At 45.8% G+C, this 18,573-nt stretch overlaps 2 protein-coding genes across 2 annotated transcripts in view; both read left to right on the forward strand.

Moving 5' to 3' along the window:
- LOC125455519 (centrosomal protein of 128 kDa) overlaps positions 1–9,693 on the forward strand; it is a 475,711-nt gene extending 466,018 nt beyond the window's left edge. Inside the window, exon 22 of the mRNA XM_059648981.1 lies at positions 9,438–9,693. Coding sequence (XP_059504964.1) covers positions 9,438–9,596 — 159 coding nt within the window. The 3' untranslated portion in view covers positions 9,597–9,693. The remainder of the gene's footprint in view (positions 1–9,437) is intronic.
- A 199-nt stretch (positions 9,694–9,892) lies between these two features.
- dio2 (iodothyronine deiodinase 2) lies at positions 9,893–12,419 on the forward strand. Its single transcript, XM_048537912.2, has one exon. The coding sequence runs from the start codon at positions 10,407–10,409 to the stop codon at positions 11,256–11,258; it is 852 nt and encodes a 283-aa protein (XP_048393869.1). The 5' UTR covers positions 9,893–10,406; the 3' UTR covers positions 11,259–12,419.
- The last annotated feature ends 6,154 nt before the right edge of the window (positions 12,420–18,573 follow it).

Below are 18,573 nucleotides of genomic sequence, written 5' to 3' on the forward strand. Positions count from 1 at the left end.
CACACCCGGGTACAGTCCCTCACATTGAGACACACCCAGGTACAGTCCCTCATACTGACACACACCCGGGTACAGTCCCTCACACTGACTCACACCCAGGTACAGTCCCTCAGACTGACACACACCTCTGTACAGTCCCTCACTTTGACACACACCCGGGTACGGTCCCTCAGACTGACACACACACGTGTACGGTCCCTCAGACTGACTCACACCCGGGTACAGTCCCTCACACTGATACACACTCGAGTACAGTCCCTCACACTGACTCACTCCCAGGTACAGTCCCTCAGACTGACACACACGGGAGTACAGTCCCTCACTTTGACACACACCCGGGTACAGTCCCTCACACTGACTCACACCCGGGTACAGTCCCTCAGACTGACACACACGGGAGTACAGTCCCTCACTTTGACACACACCCGGGTACAGTCCCTCACACTGACTCACACCCGGGTACAGTCCCTCAGACTGACACACACGGGAGTACAGTCCCTCACTTTGACACACACCCGGGTACAGTCCCTCACACCGACTCACCCATGGGTACCGTTTCCCAGACTGCCACACTTCACTTCTTGATTAATGGTAACCCCACTGACCTTTGAAGGTTCGGCAATGGTACTGGATTTGGACGTCATGGGAAAATTGTTTGCCTCTCTCCCATCGTGACTGTCCGCTGCTGGCAAATAACCATTGTCCCTGATCCGCCCGAGCCTGGACAAAGTGTGTCTGAAGGGTGGTGAATGGTGCTGCACTTTGGGAAATAGTTGACAAACGTCCACAACTGCTGACCTTATGATGGAGGCGAGGTCATTGATGAAGCAGCCGAAGATGGCTGGGTCCAAGACACTAACCTGAGGAACTCCCACAGAGATGTCCCGGAGCTGAGATGACTGATATCTGCCTTGGAGTGCTGGAAAGGCTTTAATTGTTTCAAGACCTTGTCTAAAAAGTGACATCTTAAGACAGTGCGGCTGTTCTTCATTATTGGCACTGGGAAAGCTAACACAGACTAAGTGTTTAAATCTCTAGACTAAGATTTAATTGCACAGAAAAGCATGGTGGTGAGATTAGCACCTGTTGAACCAGAGTAATATGAAGGTCGTGCACAAAGAGAGTGATGATGGATGGGAAACCGTGTGGTTGAAGGCAGCAAAGAGGACATGGTTACTCTCTGACCAAGAATGCATTCAACAGATCCTGAACCAGGAATCGGATTCATTCCTGTAAACTGCAATGAGATCTTTCGGCCACCTTCCAGACAACTAAAATAAATCATAGATTCCATCATGTGACGGTCAGGGACGATTTCTGCAAGAGGATAAAGGTAATAGCATTTAGAAAATCACCAAAGGGATTGGAGTCTGTGCAACTGAAGCCAATTAAAACTCTCACCGTCTGGATAATAATTGTATTCAGTGGTGCGGGGAAGGGAGGGGTGGGTTACAGGGTGGTTACTTCTTTATAGGCAGGGGAGGTAAATCCCAAGCCGAAGACTTCAGCAAAATATCTGGGCTGACAGTCTCAGTAGGGGAAAGCAGGAGGGGTGGAGGTGCTGTCTTTTCCATAATGATTTTCAAGCGGTCGAAAGTTTCTTACGATGTTACTTTAAAGAAGAGCAGGAAGTATAGTCAATAGTTGTCCTCCAAATGGTGCACGTATGTCTGGTCATCGTTGTATTTTATGACTACATTCCCTTCTCAGATACTGAAGTAGTCCATGTCCAAATGCAGCAAGATCTTGAGAACATTCAGTCTTGAACTGAAAAGAAGTAAATAAACATTCACGCCACCTCTGTGCCTGGCAATAGTTATCACCATCAAGAGACTGCCTGACCATTATTCTTGATGTTGAATAACATTCTGATCACTGAATCACTATCTGGGAACCCCACCACCCACAACTTCCTGTCCAAGCTACTATCATCCTGACTTGGAAAGGTAGAATCCCTACAGTGTGGAAACAGGCCCTTCGGCCCAAAAAGTCCGCACCAGCACTTGGAGCATCCCACCCAGACCCATCCCCCTATAACCCACCTAAGCTACACATCCCTGATCACTATGGCCAATCCACCTAGCCCGCACGTCTTTAGACTGCGGGAGGAAACCTGTGCAGACACAGGGAGAATGTGAAAACCCCACACAGACAGTTGCCTGAGGGTGGAATCGAACCTGGATCCCTGGAGCTGTGAGGCACCGTGTTGCTTCTTTGTTCCCTCACCGTTGCTGGGTCAAAGTCCTGGAACTCCCACCCTGCTGGTATTTTCGGACTATCTGCAGCACGTGGGCTGCAATGGTTCAGGAAGGCAGCTCACAACCACCTTCACAGGGGCAACTAGGGATGGGCAATAAATGCTGGGCTAGCCAGCGCCACCCACATCCCATCAGTGTGCAAAAAACATCAATATCTTTCGCGTTCTCATTGATCAAAAACTGAACTGAACAACCATATAAAAACTGTGGCCCTAACAGTAGGTCAGTGGTGAGGAATCTGACAGAGATTAATGTTGTATTCGGTTTGGAATGTCTGGTACTGGTTTGATTTTTGGGATAGTCCCTTTTCACTAATCCTCCTTTCTTTGCCTCAGATCTCTCTAATGATCTGTCGTAGAGGATATACCACTAGATATTCTTAAAAACATCTTGTTTACATAACCAAGTACAGTTTATTGCAATAATGGCAATAGGCACACATAACATTCACATTAACTTCCGGGCACCAGGCATGTCACATCCATTGCGAGACTTTTTCTGCACTTAATGACTGTGTTGCACGATCACCTTGGTGACTCCCAATGCAACTCCACCAAAAACCCTTTCAGGATCATTACCTAATCTAAAAATAACTCACCTCCTGACTCCCCAAAGCCTGTCCACCATCTACACGGCACGAATCAGGAGTGTGATGGAATACCCGCCACTTGCCTGGGTGACTGCAGCTCCAACAATACTCAAGAAGCTTGACACCGTCCAGGACAAAGCAGACGCTTCATTGGTACCTTATCCACCACCTTCAGCACCAATGCACAGTGGCATAAATGTGTATCATCAATAAGGTTCGATGCAGAATTCACATAAGCACCTCCCAAAGCCCTGACCTCTACCAATGAAGACAAGAGCAGCAAATACACCACCTACACGTTCCTCTCCAGGCCACTCTCCATCCTGACTTGAAAATATCTCACCGATCCTTTACTGTCACCGGGTCAAAAAGCTGGAACTCCCTGCCTAGGACTAGCCCTCAGGGTTCAGAAACAATTTACCAGGATACTGGGAATAGAGGGTTTCAATTGTAAGGAGCAGCTGGATAGAATGGGTCTTTCTCCAATGGAGTGTAGGAGATTGGATGGTGACATTATAGAGGTTTATAAAATCATGAGGGGCATGGTAAGGTGAACAGCAGGGGTCTTTTGCCGAGGGTGGGGAATTTCAAGACTAGGGGGCATATTTTTAAGGTGAAAGCAGGCAGATAAAAAAAAATACATGAGGTAAATTTTTACACAGACAGAGGCTTGTGTGTGGAATAAACTTCCAGAATCAGTATGGCCTGGTTAGACTGAAGGCTCTGTTTCCATCCTGTATGACTTTAACTCTGCTAAGTCTAATCTGATTCCACGCTGAAGGGGTTCTACTTCTATTTGGTCTGCTGTGATGGAGGGTAACTACAATCGACTCAATGGGAAGAGGCTTAACATCAAGATGCAGTTAATTCCATGAAAGCCATAGGTTCAGGTTTCACTGGCTAATCAGGCAAAATTGCAAAGACTATCAGGAGGTAGGGGTGGCACGTTCTCTCTCCTCGGCAAGGCTCATGCCAGGCTGCCTAATCTCCATTCAAGACTATGCGGCATCATCAGACTGGATGGAACCTAATGAAATCTCCAACATTAAGCCGTTCAGAGCTATTATTTTATAGAACAACTGATGTCTTCGCTTAAAGTAACATTACAGAACAGGAGAGCAGTCAGGCAATGTGCAGAGACCTCATATATCACTGGGAATGTCACCATGCCAATATCGCTTCAATCACTGGGAAAGTCACCGTGCCAATATCGCTTTAATCAATGGGAAAGTCACCGTGCCAATATCGCTTTAATCAATGGGAAAATCACCACGCCGATATCGCTTTAATCACTGGGAATGTCACCATGCCAATATCGCTTCAATCACTGGGAAAATCACCATGCCGATATCGCTTTAATCACTGGGAAAGTCACCATGCCAATATAGCTTTAATCACTGGGAACGTCACCATGCCAATATCGCTTTAATCACTGGGAAAGTCACCGTACCAATATCGCTTTAATCACCGGGAAAGTCACCGTGCCAATACCCCTTTAATCACCGGGAAAGTCACCGTGCCAATATCGCTTTAATCACCGGAAAGTCACCATGCCAATATCGCTTTAATCAGTGGGAAAGTCACCGTGCCAATATCGCTTTAATCACTGGGAAAGTCACCATGCCGATATCGCTTTAATCACCGGGAAAGTCACCATGCCAATATAGCTTTAATCACTGGGAAAGTCACCGTGCCAATATCGCTTTAATCACTGGGGAAGTCTCCGTGACGAAATCGCTTTAATCACTGGGAATGTCACCATGCCGATATCGCTTTAATCACTGGGAAAGTCATCATGCCGATATCGCGTTAATCACTGGGAAAGTCACCATGCCGATATCGCTTTAATCACCGGGAATGTCACCATGCCGATATCGCTTTAATCACCGGGAAAGGCACCATGCCAATATCGCTTCAATCACCGGGAAAGTCACCATGCCAATATCGCCTTAATCACTGGGAAAGTCACCATGCCAATATCGCTTTAATCACTGGGAATGTAACCATGCCGATATCGCTTTAATCTCTGGGAAAGTCACCATGCCGATATCGCTTTATTCACTGGGAAAGTCTCCATGCCGATATCGGTTTAATCACTGGGAATGTCACCATGCCGATATCGCTTCAAACACTGGGAATGTCACCATGCCGATATCGTTTTAATCACTGGGAAAGTCACCATGCCAATATTGCTTTAATTACTGGGAAAGTCACCATGGCAATTCCGCTTTAATCACTGGGAAAGTCACCATGCCATGATCGCTTGAATCATTGGGAATGTCACCATGCCAATATTGCCCTTAATCACTGGAAATGTCTCCATGCCAGTATCGCTTTAATCACTGGGAAAGTCACCATGCCGATATCGCTTTAATGACTGGGAAAGTCACCATGCAAATATCGCTTTAATCACTGGGAATGTCACCATGCCAATATCGCTTTAATCACTGGGAAAGTCACCATGCCAATATCGCTTTAATCACTGGGCATGTCACCATGCCAATATCGCTTTAATCACTGGGCATGTCACCATGCCAGTATCACTTTAATCAATGTGAAAGTCACCATGCCAATATCGTTTTAATCACCGGGAAAGTCACCGTGCCAATATCCCTTTAACCACTGGGAAAGTCACCGTGCCAATATCGCTTTAATCACTGGGAAAGTCTCCATGTCGATATTGCTTTAATCACTGGGAAAGTCACCCTGCCGATATCGCTTTAATCACTGGGAAAGTCACCGTGCCAATATCGCTTTAATCACTGGGAAAGTCTCCATGTCGATATTGCTTTAATCACTGGGAAAGTCACTGTGCCGATATCGCTTTAATCACTGGGAAAGTCACCATGCCGATATCGCTTTAATTACTGGGAATGTCACCGTGCCGATATCGTTTTAATCACTGGGAAAGTCACCACTCTGTATACTTCTCTCCAAGAGTCCATGCCGATTTGCTTTAATCACTGGGAAAGTCACCGTGCCGATATCGCTTTAATCACTGGGAAAGTCACCATGCCGATATCGCATTAATTACTGGGAATGTCACCATGCCGATATCGTTTTAATCACTGGGAAAGTCACCACTCTGTATACTTCTCTCCAAGAGTCCATGCCGATTTGCTTTAATCACTGGGAAAGTCACCGTGCCAATATCGCTTTAATCACTGGGAAAGTCACCATGCCGATATCGCTTTAATGACTGGGAATGTCACCATGCCAATATCGCTTTAACCACTGGGAAAGTCACCATGCCAATATCGCTTTAATCACTGGGCATGTCACCATGCCAGTATCACTTTAATCAATGTGAAAGTCACAATGCCAATATCACTTTAATCACTGGGAAAGTCACCATGCCAATATCGCTTTAATGACTGGGAAAGTCACCATGCCAATATCGCTTTAATCACTGGGAAAGTCATCATGCCCATATCGCTTTAATCACTGGGAAAGTCACCGTGCCAATATCGCTTTAATCACTGGGAATGTCACCATTCCAATATTGCTTTAATCACTGGGAAAGTCACAATGCCAATATCGCTTTAATCACTGGGAAAGTCACCATGCAAATATCGCTTATTTCACTGGGAAAGTCACCATGCCAATATTGCTTTAATCACTGGGGAAGTCAACGTGCCAATTCCGCTTTAATCACCGGGAAAGTCACCATGCCCATATCGCTTTAATTACTGGGAAAGTCACCATGCCGATATCGCTTTAATCACCAGGAAAGTCACCGTGCCAATTCCGCTTTAATCACCGGGAAAGTCACCATGGCCATATCGCTTTATACTGGGAAAGTCACATGCCAATATCGCTTTAATGACTGGGAAAGTCACCATGCGAATATCCCTTTAATCACTGGGAATGTCACCATGCCAATATCGCTTTAATCACTGGGAAAGTCACCATGCCAATTCTGCTTTAATCACTGGGAAAGTCACCATGCCGATATCGCTTTAATCACTGGGAAAGTCACCGTGCCGATATCGCTTTAATCACTGGGAATGTCACCATGCCGATATCGCTTAAATCACCGGGAAAGTCACCATGCCAATATCGCTTTAATGACTGGGAAAGTCACCATGCCAATATCGCTTTAATCACTGGGAATGTCACCATGCCAATATCGCTTTAATCACTGGGAAAGTCACAATGCCAATATCGCTTTAATCACTGGGAATGTCACCATGCGAATATTGCTTTAATCACTGGGAAAGTCACCATGCCAATATCGCTTTAATCACTGTGAAAGTCACCATGCCAATATCGCTTTAATCACTGGGAAAGTCACCATGCCAATTCCGCTTTAATCACCGGGAAAGTCACCATGCCCATATCGCTTTAATTACTGGGAAAGTCACCATGCCCATATCTCTTTAATTACTGGGAAAGTCACCATGCCAATATCGCAAAAATCACTGGGAAAGTCACCATGCAAATATCCCTTTAATCACTGGGAAAGTCACCATGCCGATATTGCTTTAATCACTGGGAAAGTCACCGTGCCGATATCGCTATAATCACTGGGAAAGTCACCATGCTGATATCGCTTTAATCACTGGGAAAGTCACCATGCCAATATCGCTTTAATCACTGGGAAAGTCTCCATGCCGATATCGGTTTAATCACTGGGAATGTCACCATGCCGATATCGCTTCAAAACCTGGGAAAGTCACCGTGCCGATATCGCTTTAATCACTGGGAAAGTCACCGTGCCAATATTGCTTTAATCACTGGGAAAATCACTATGCCAATATTGCTTTAATCACTGGGAAAGTCACCATGCCAATTCCGCTTTAATCACTGGGAAAGTCACCATGCCAAGATCGCTTGAATCATTGGGAAAGTCACCATGCCAATATCGCTTTAATCACTGGAAAAGTCACCGTGCCGATATCGCTTCAATCACTGGGAAAGTCACCGTGCCAATATCGCTTTAATCACTCGGAAAGTCACCGGGCCAATATCGCTTTAATCACTGGGAAAGTCTCCATGTCGATATCGCTTTAATCACTGGGAAAGTCACCGTGCCGATATCGCTTTAATCACTGGGAAAGTCACCATACCGATATCGCTTTAATCACTGGGAACGTCACCGTGCCGATATCGCTTTAATCACTGGGATAGTCTCCGTGCCGATATCGCTTTAATCACTGGGAAAGTCACCGTGCCGATATCGCTTTAATCAGTGGGAATGTCACCATGCCGATATCGCTTTAATCACTGGGAAAGTCACCATGCCGATATCGATTTAATCACTGGGAATGTCACAATGCCAATATCGATTTAATCACTGGGAATGTCACCATGCCAGTGTCGCTTTAATCACTGTGAAAGTCACAATGCCAATATCGCTTTAATGACTGGGAAAGTCACCATGCCAATATCGCTTTAATCACTGGGAGAGTCACCATGCCAATATCGCTTTAATCACTGGGAAAGTCACCGTGCCGATATCGCTTTAATCACTGGGAAAGTCACCATGCCAATATCACTTTAATCACTGGGAATGTCACCATGCCAATATTGCTTTAATCACTGGGAAAGTCACCATGCCAATATCGCTTTAATCACTGGGAAAATCACCATGCCGATATCGCTTTAATCACTGGGAAAGTCACCATGCCGATATTGCTTTAATCACTGGGACATTCACCGTGCCGATATCGCTTTAATCACTGGGAAAGTCACCATGCCAATATCACTTTAATCACTGGGAATGTCACCATGCCAATATTGCTTTAATCACTGGGAAAGTCACCATGCCAATATCGGTTTAATCACTGTGAAAGTCACCATGCCAATATCGCTTTAATCACTGGGAAAGTCACCATGCCGATATCGCTTTAATCACTGGGAAAGTCACCATGCCGATATTGCTTTAATCACTGGGACATTCACCGTGCCGATATCGCTTTAATCACTGGGAAAGTCACCATGCCAATATCGCTTTAATCACTGGGAAAGTCACCATGCCGATATTGCTTTAATCATGGGACATTCACCGTGCTGATATCGCTTTAATCACTGGGAAAGTCACCATGCCAACACCGCTTTGCCACCTTCGAGGCACCTTCGACTGAGACTCAGCTCTTTGGAGTGCCACCGCGAACAGCTAACATGAGAACCTGCCCCTTCTTGAGAGTGTGCCAATCCTCCTCAACCCACTCACCACCCCCACCCCCCACAACTCCTTCAGGATGGAAATTCTACCTGCTTGTTCACATACACAGCTGTACAGCAATTATTCTTGCTGTGTTCAAGGTGCCAGAAGCTTCAGCTTCTGACAGTGAAGCTGCCAATATTTACCACTCTGTATACTTCTCTCCAAGAGTCCAGGCACCCATACCTATCCCAGCAGCACTGCAGGCAAATGGCCTGGTCATCAGCCCGTGGGAGCTTGCTGTGCATAGATCGGTTGATGGTGTTTCTTGCCTTACAATAGTGCTACACGCCTGAAAACCGTTTTAAGGTACCAAGTTGAGCCCTTTCCAAATCGAGCAGATCACGCCGAGATCTTTCAGGGAGACTGGTTCTGAGGAAGGGTCCCCGTACCCCAAACATTAACTCTGATATTTTCTTCACAGATGCTGCCAGGACCTGCTGAACTTTTCCAGCCAGTTCTGTTTTATGTTATACCAGAGGGAACTCAACTTGGCCTGAAAGCCCTCGCCGACTTTGCTGGAGCATTGAAGGCGCCATACAAATGCACGCCCGCCCTCTTTTTCGCTGATGAAACTTTTTGATAAGAAAGGGTAGCACCCGGCCGTGAAGTTCCGGGAGCAGATTGGAAAAAAGAGACTCATTCTGCACTCTCTCTGTGTCTGCGTGAGTATCTATTCCTTTCATATTTTCCAACAACAAAGTGCATTGGAGCTGAGGCAGCGTTGGGTCGTCCTGTGTGTTTTTTTTGTTTCGGAATAAAATCTGCGTCGTTCTCTTTTTTTAAATACAAAGTTGTCTCCTTTCCAAGGCGAGCAGCTCACGTCAAGATCTTTCAGGGAGATTAGCAGGGCTCTGTGTATATATGAGTGGCACGTCTGCCGTTTATGCATTACGGTGGGGCTAGTCTAAAAGGAGCAGGGTCTGCCAGCAACAGAGGTAGAGAGAGAGAGAAAGGCAGGAGAGAGAGAGAGAAAGGCAGGAAGAAATAGAGAGAGACAGCGAAAGGCAGGAAAGAGAGAGAAGGGCAAGAGAGAGAGAGGAAAAGGCAGGGAAGAGAGAGAGAGAGAAAGGCAGGAAAGATCGAGAGGGCAGGAGAGATAGAGAGTTGGGGGTAGGGGTGCAGGAGAGATAGATAGAGAAGGTGACTCCAGCAGAGACAGAGTGCAGGGCGGTGCTGAACTGAAACGACAGAGTTTAAAGGAGAGATGTGAGAATCAGCAGAAACTTTTCCCAGTATTTTCAAAAGTGTAATAGCATACAACTGGGGAGAAATAGACAGGTACAGACCCCACAGGTATCAAGGAAGTTTCCTTCCTTCTTTCTCGTATAACTCCCAGCACTAAGCTGGAAGCAGAGGGTGGGCTGTGGGGGTTTGGAGGGAAAGGAAAGGGATGGGTTTGCTCAGTGTTGACCTGCTCATCAAGCTGCAGATCCTGCCAGGTTTCTTCTCCAACTGCCTTTTCCTGGCAGTCTACGACTCAGTGGCATTGCTGAAGCAGGCGATCACCTGGCTGAGTGGCCCAGGAGCGGGGGGCGGCGTGCCCCGCATGCTGACAGTGGAGGGAATGCAGACGGTGTGGAGGAGCTTCCTCCTGGATGCCTGCAAGCCGGTGAGGCTGGGGGGCCAGGCCCCGAATCCGCGGGTGGTGCGGCTCAGCGAGCAGCGAGGGGAGGCAGAGCAGCTGCAGAGTGTGGGAGCACTGGCAGAGTGCCGCCTGCTGGACTTTGCCAAACCCGGCCGGCCACTGGTGGTCAATTTCGGCTCGGCCACCTGACCCCCGTTCGTGGCCAGCCTGCCCGCTTTCTGCCGCACGGCAGAGGAATACCAGGCTATTGCCGACTTCCTCCTGGTCTACATCGATGAAGCGCATCCTTCGGACGGCTGGGCCGCCACCTCGCCCTTCCAGCTGCCCCGTCACCGGACACTGGCCGAGAGGTGCTCCGCTGCCAGCCTCCTCCTCCGGCACTTCCCGCTGCCCCCATGGTGCCCGGTGGTGGCAGACTGCATGGACAACGACAGCAATGTGGCTTACGGCGTCTCCTTTGAAAGGTTCTGCATCGTGCAGGATGAGAAGATCGCTTACCTGGGAGGAAAGGGGCCATTCTTCTATAGCCTGGCTGGAGTCAGGGCGTGGCTTGAACACTACTGCCAGAAGATAGGAGTAAAGGTTGGCAGTGAAGCCTCCCCTGACCGCCAAGCTCCCTTTCCAGCCACCACCCACAACCATTGCCTGGACATATGACATCCTCGGCTTCACCTGGCTCCTCTGAAGAAGAATTGCTGAAGAATAACAGCTGGACGAAACTGTTCCAGTCATTACCTGACTCAAAAGCTCACCTTGTCTTTCTCTCCTCAGATACTGCCAAGCCCTTCTCTTCGACTGTTTCCAATTTCATTGCCGAACCCACGGTGTTTTGCTTTGTTACATGCAGTTTAAACCCGGGCCTGGCAGTGCCCCTGATCGCTCCTTCGCCAGCACAAGTCAATGAGCAGACCCATCACTGCCACCGTGCCAAGGGGCAACGAGAACACTGGGTGATAAATGCGAACACATCCAGCGATATTTGCAACCTGGGATTGAATTTATTTGTACTTTTAAGAAAAGCATCAAGAAAACCTTACCCTGTTCTCTGGCCACAAAGTGCCACGTTAAAAATGTAATGAGCAGTCTCACCTATTGTCTTACAAGTGACAAAAAGACTGACCAGAACAAAAAAGTCTTTGTGTTGGACTCAAATTTGCTTCGTATAATTTCTGTGAGACTGGTTTCAAATTGTCCCTTTGTTTTCCCTTGTTGATTTTATTTTTTAGACAGTAATTTATTTGATTAGTTGAATTCTGTAACACTCTCAACCGGGTTTAACTCAGTTCTTTTGCCATTGCTCTCCATGCACTTTTCTTCAGAATGTACAGAAAGTAGCATGTTACACGAGCGTTGTCCTGTCTTTTCAGTTCAGATGAAGTCTCGGAGGACTCGAAACGTTTAACCCTGTCTGTCTCTCTCTCTCTCGCTCTCTCTCTTTCCACAGTTGCTGCCAGACCTGCTCAGTTTTTCCTGCATCCTCTAGTGTTTGTTATGGTTTTTCAACACCTCTGCCTTTATGTTTTAAGTTATTGCGTTCCTGGGTCTGCCTGTGAAAACCGAATGAAGCCAGGCTGGGGAGGGAGTGGGCGTGTGGAATGAAGATAACTGACAAAAGAGCCCTGCACTCAGTCAGTGTTCGGAAGAGAAAGCAGCATTGCCCACTCCTCTTGTGGTCTCTCTCAGTAAGTGAAGAATGTTGACAGAGTATGACTATTTGCCTTGGAATTATTTATATATAGATAGATAGATAGAATCAACTTGTGGTGCTATGCAGTGTGCACTTTGATCTGTGTTATAATAAAAGTGTTTTGTAGCTGACTTGTTTCTCTGTTTGTTTATTTAACTGTACAATAATAGTTGAGGAGCCCTACCTCTGAGGTAGAAGGTAGGCTGTAAAGCTGTCTTCACACATCTCACTAGGTTGCTTAACATATTTATGATAGGGATCTGTAGTGTTGCAGTGGTAGCTAATTCCTTTTTGTATCTATGTTTGGTTATTTAATTAAACAATAATTGAGAGTCCCTTGTAGTGTAGTGGCAGTATCCCTACCTCTGAACCAGGAGACCCACATTCAAATCCCATCTGCTCCAGAGGTGTGTGCTAACATCTCTGAACAGGTAGATTAGGAAATATTTGCATTAGTAATCACCCAAACAATCCTCCAATTAACAGATTACTTTTTAAACATGTGGTTACTGATATGGCAAAAGAAAATGCAGTGTGACAAATAGCAAGATTAGTTTTTGTGATGTGGAGTGAGAATAAATATTGGCCACCCACCAAATGTGGGCTTGGATCTCGTGCTTTCCTTTGAAGTAGGAGCAGTGGGATCTCGGAGACCCAGCCGTTAGAACAGGCAGGGCTTGAGTTTAACATCTCACCCAGACTGACAGTGTGGCGCAGTCTTAGTCCTGCTCTGGAACATTGCTCATCATTGCATGCTCAGATCCTGGACATTAGCACTGGAAAGTGCGATCTTCTGATGGAGAATTGAGACTTTTCTCAACAAAGCCACAGTGGACATTTTTAGTTCAGAAACTGCTTTCATTTCTTCTGAGCTTGACCATGTGATTTCGAGACAGTCCCCTATTCGCCATTCTGTGACAATAGGCCAAATGTTTAGTGGAATGGGGTACTTTGCAGTCTATACCATACATTGGATTTTTTTCTCTCAAAGTCTAACTCCTTCACATGGGAGATTTACTAAAGATGGAGAAAAAGAAGAACATGGGAGAAACAAATAAAGTGAATGAGAGTAAAATTAGGTACTGATATTTGAAGAGAGGGAAAGACCAATTGGATTGAGAGATAAAGTGAAAATTACTTGATGGGGAAAAGGTTTATGGTGATATGGAGAAGAGGATTCATAAAAATACTGGCACAGAGACAAAGAGCCAGATGGCTCTTTCTCTGCTAAACATTCTACGTGAGAAGCTGAAAGGAAACAGTTTTAACATTTTAAATTATTAAATCATCTCACTCTAACTGGGATGGCATTGTGGCTCAGTGCTTAAAATTGTTGCTTCACAGCCCCAAGGACCCAGGTTCAATTGCATGCACAGTTGACTGTCTGTGTGGAGTTTGTACATTCTCTCTGTGTCTGCGTGGGTTTGCTCTGGTTTCCTCCCACAGCCCAAAGATGTGCAGGTTTGGGTGGATTGGCAATGCTAAAATTGCCCATAGTGTCCAGGGATGTGCAAATTAGATGGATTAGCCATGGGGAATGTGGGGTTACAGGGATGGGTTGGATCTGGATGGGATGCTCTTTGGATGGTCCACATGGGCTGAATGGCCTGCTTTCACACAGCAGGGATTCTATGATAAATTCGTCAGACACATGAGTAATACACTTCAGTTACAAATTGTTTCCTTTCTGGATCCCCAAGATGATGTTTCGCATCAGCACCATAAATCACCTCCTTAAATAAATCCTTATGCTGTGAAATAGCAGCCCAAATTACCAATTGCGCATTTTAAGGGCATATATCCAGCAAATTCTTGACACTCACTGGGAAGTTGGATGGCAATCTCCTGGTTTTTCTGATGACCATGGAGAATGATGAAAATTGTCCCCTGATTGGCTGAGGTTCCGCAACTCAAAAGTTTGTCCTTCAGTTGTTTGTCACCTTCAACAAGTTTTTATCTTTTTCAACCATCTTATGGTGGCATTTTTGTCACAAAACAAATTTTGCTTCAGAGGCGCCAATGGTCTAGTGGTATTATCTCTGGACTGTTAATCCAGAGACCCAGGTACTGTTCTGGGGACCTGGTTTCAAATCCCACCATGGTAGAGGATAGAATTTGAACTCAAATAATATCTGGAATTAAGAGTCCAATGATGAGCATGAATCCATTGCTGATTGTTGGGGAAGAACCCATCTGGTTCACTAATGTCCTTTAGGGAAGGAAACTGCCATCTTTACCTCTCTGGCTCCAGACCCAGTGACTCCAGACCCACAGCAATGTGGTTGACTCTTAAATGCCCTCTGGGCAATTAGGGATGGGCAATAAATGCTGCCTGGTTAGTGACGCCCTCATCCCATGAATGAATTTAAAAAATCAAGTAAGAATGGATTTTGATGTGAATGACTAGCCATTCTCTAGGGCAGACTGTGGCTGGGAGTATGGGATGATGATGCTGATTAGCTACTGCGATGGAGCTGTGTGTAACTGGGCCTGTCCCTTTAAACTCACTGATAATTGGTCTAAACAGTGACATCCAAGTAATTGCAGCTGGCAGTAAATTTCAAGCTGCAAGAGAACGGGACCTGTGAACAAATTAATTGGCTTTCATTTTTGCTCCCTAAGGCCCCTTTGCAACTGTAACAAGGCATGACTGGAGGGCTCTCTGGGTGCCTGGGAGATAGGACATGTTTCAAATAAGAAATGTTAAACCACATGTAAGAAATGACTGAAAAAAAATAGCTCCATTGAATTATATGTGACGCTACGGGATTCCGTGGCAATGCCCACGCTCTGTTTGTCCAGGGTAAACCTCAAACTGACCCAGACAGTTCAGTAAGTAGAGTTCTTTGTGCATACAGCAACAAAACCAGCATGCAGTGACAACATTGTGGGATTAAAGTCTGAATCGTTGACAGCGCCACCAAGTCTACCTTTCCCAGCATATCAGTTCCTAAGCTTCACCACCAACGTTTGGCATAGAAGGACAGAACGGGAAGGGCTTTATTTTTATCCACTTGTGGGATACGGCCCATCCCTAATTGCCCTTTAGAAGGTAGAGTTGAGCTGCCTTCTTGAACTGCTCCAATCCACCTGCTGTAGATGCTGTTAAGTGAGGAATTCCAGGACTTTGACCCAGCGGCTTCTATACTGGTATCGATGGAGAAGAGTTCGGTTCCCTCATGTAAATAGATTTGCATCTACATTGGACCTTTTCACAACCTCAGAACTTTGAATCCTTGGAATTTCTTGCTGAAGTCTAGTCCCTGTATTCATGGATGATACACAGCAGCTAAATATGCGCACAGCAAGTTCCCACAAACAGCAGTGTGACAATTGACACATTGTTAGTGACAGAAACAGCAATTGCTGGAAAAACTCAGCAGGTCTGGTGACAGCTGTGCGGAGAAAGCAGGGTTCATGTTTTGAGCCCAGTGACTCTTCATCAGAAATTCTGAAGAAGGGTCAATGGAATCAAATGTTAACTCTGTTTCTTTCTCCACAGCTGCTGCCAGACCTGCTGAGCTTCTCCAGCAATTACTTTTGTTTCAGCTTGCCAGCATCTGCATGACTGTTTTATTCTTATGTTATAGTTATGTCTGTTCAGGGAGTTGCAGTGGGTTATTGGTGAGAATGCCCTCTGCTTTTTTTTTAATTTTATAGCCATCTGAGAAGTTAGACAGGGATAATGGGAACTGCAGACGCTGGATAATCCGAGATAACAAAGTGTGGAGCTGGATGAACACAGCAGGCCAAGCAGCATCAGAGGAGTACAAAAGCTGATGTTTCGGGCTTAGACCGTTCATCAGAAAATTTGTGCTCCTAAGATGCTGCTTGGCCTGCTGTGTTCATCCAGCTCCACACTTTGGTATCTCAGATTATCCAGCATCTGCAGTTTCCATTATCTCTGATCACAATTTTAACCTCACTGCCAAGCCTCTTCCAGGAATGCCTAACCTGAAGAAGTTACCCTCCTCCCTCCGGACCAACCTCAGGGGATCTCTCTCCTACTGCAACTCTCTTGTAATCTCTTCGGTCTTGAAACTGCTTGACCATGTCCTGAAGCAAACCAGGCACCACAGCCACATCACCTTCCTCAGCACCTGCTTATGGAACTGGATCATCCCCAATGGACTACAGTCCACATTCAAGCCTTCCCAATTTGGCCCCAGCAGGTAGACAGGGACCTTAGTTTAACATCTTATCTGAAAGTTGGGAGGTCTGATGGTGCAACACTTTCTGAAAACATTCAATAAGATGCCACATAAGAGGTTGTTGTACAAAATTAGATTTATGGGTTAGAAGCTGCACATTAGCATGGTTTGAGGGTTAGCTAATGGAAGAATGGTGTAAATGTGTGTCATTTTTGTAATGATGTGATGTTAGTAATGGAGGAGTACGAGGATAAATGTTTGGTTCAATACAATCTATGTCAATGACTTAAATGACAAGCCTGAGTCTAATATATCCAAGGCTGCTGATGACACAAATCTGGTTGGGACAGTGAGCAATGAGGAAGCCAGAGACAGAGAGAAAGTGCAAAGGGAGACATCAATAAGATGAACGAACAGGCAAGAATGTGACATGTGGAATGCAGTAACAGGGGAGTCTGACAAAATCCACTTTGGAAGGAGATGGAGAAAACCAGATTTTTTTTATATAAGGGAGACCACGGAGTTGCTCACACTCAAAGGGAGCTGGGTGTCCTTGCAGTCAAAGCACAGCTAGTCAGCAAACAGGTTTAAGACAAAATAACTTAAGTCAAAGATTTGTTGGTCTTAATGATCCACAAATTGCATTGTGAAAGCCAATGTAAGGGCATTGGTCAGAGTACACTGGGTCCTGCAAATTTACTTCTGTGGTTCACTCAAGGGAGTCCACATTGCTCAGGCAACATGCATTGTTATGGGCTGGTGTCATGGCCAATCTCGGTAAAGGCTCCAATTAGTTGTCATTCTCAAGGCCATCTCAGAATCTCTCTCACTCTTACCACAGGCTGGAAGCACTTATGAGTTGATTCCCAACATGCTTGGCCGCATTGTGAATGCCCCATCTGTGATCAGCAAGTCCTAGGGTTGGGCTCAAACCCTGACCTCCTAGTTTAGAGGCAAGGCACATAAAAATTCCTTCGGTCTCCATGCCTCAGAGACAAATATACTCACTTTGGTCAGAGGGCAATGAAGGTTTCTTGAGATTGATTCATGAGAGGAGAGGATTATCATCTTGGGAGGGATTAAACTGACTAGGCCAAGTTCCCTGAATCCTGGAGATTGAGAGATTATTTTGGACTGTCTAGGAGATTGGGCAAAGAAGTGGCAGATGTAGGAAAGTGAGAAGTTATGCACTTTGGTAGGAAGCGGTGTAGATTATTTTCTAAACCGGGAAAGGCTTCAGAAATCCAAAGGGGCTTGAGAGTCATAGTTCAGGATTCTCTAAGGTTAAAATGCAGGTTCAGTTTGGAGTTAGGAAGGCAAATGCAATGTTAGCATTCATTTCAAAATGGCTAGAATACAAGAGCAGGGATGTACTGCTGAGGCTGTGTAAGGCTCTGGTCAGACCGCATTTTGGAATATTGTGAGCAGTTTTGGGCCCATTATCAGAGAAAGGCCTTGGAGTTGATCCTGAGGAGGTTCACAAGAATGATCGGAGAATGAAGGGTCTGTCAATATGAGGAGCAGCGGAGGGCTCTGGGTCTGTACTTGACAGAGTTTGGAAGGATGATTGAAACTTACAGAATGCTGAGAGCCAATGAAATAGATGTGGAGAAGATGCTACCACTAGAAGGACAGAGTGGGACTCAAGGCCATAGCCCGAGACTAAAGAGAATAGCCTTTAGACCTGAGATGAGGAGGAATTTCTTTAGCTAGCGAGCAGTGAATCTGTAGAACTCATTGCTCTAGGAGACTGTGGATGCCCAGTCATTAAGAGTATTTGAGGCAGAGATAGATAGGTTCTTGATTGGTAAGGGGATCAAAGGCAATGGGATAAGGCTGGAGGATAGGTTTGAGAAACATATCAGCCATGATCGAATGACGGAGCAGACTCAATGAGCAGAAGAAGGCCTAATCCAGCTCCAACATCTTATGGTCTAAATCATTGAATCAAATTAACATTTCTACGTAGTTTGGATTCTTGGAACAGGATTCCGCTGGTTGGGAAATCTAAACCATTGGCCATAAGAGTAAGGGACCAGCCATTTACAACCGATAACGTTGGAATCTTTGGAATTCTCACCTTGGGGTGCAGGCTCATTGACCCTTGAAAGTAGAGTCCAGGTAGACAGGGTAG

The sequence above is a fragment of the Stegostoma tigrinum genome, chromosome 10, assembly GCF_030684315.1.
Source record: "Stegostoma tigrinum isolate sSteTig4 chromosome 10, sSteTig4.hap1, whole genome shotgun sequence".
Taxonomy (NCBI): Eukaryota; Metazoa; Chordata; class Chondrichthyes; order Orectolobiformes; family Stegostomatidae; genus Stegostoma; species Stegostoma tigrinum.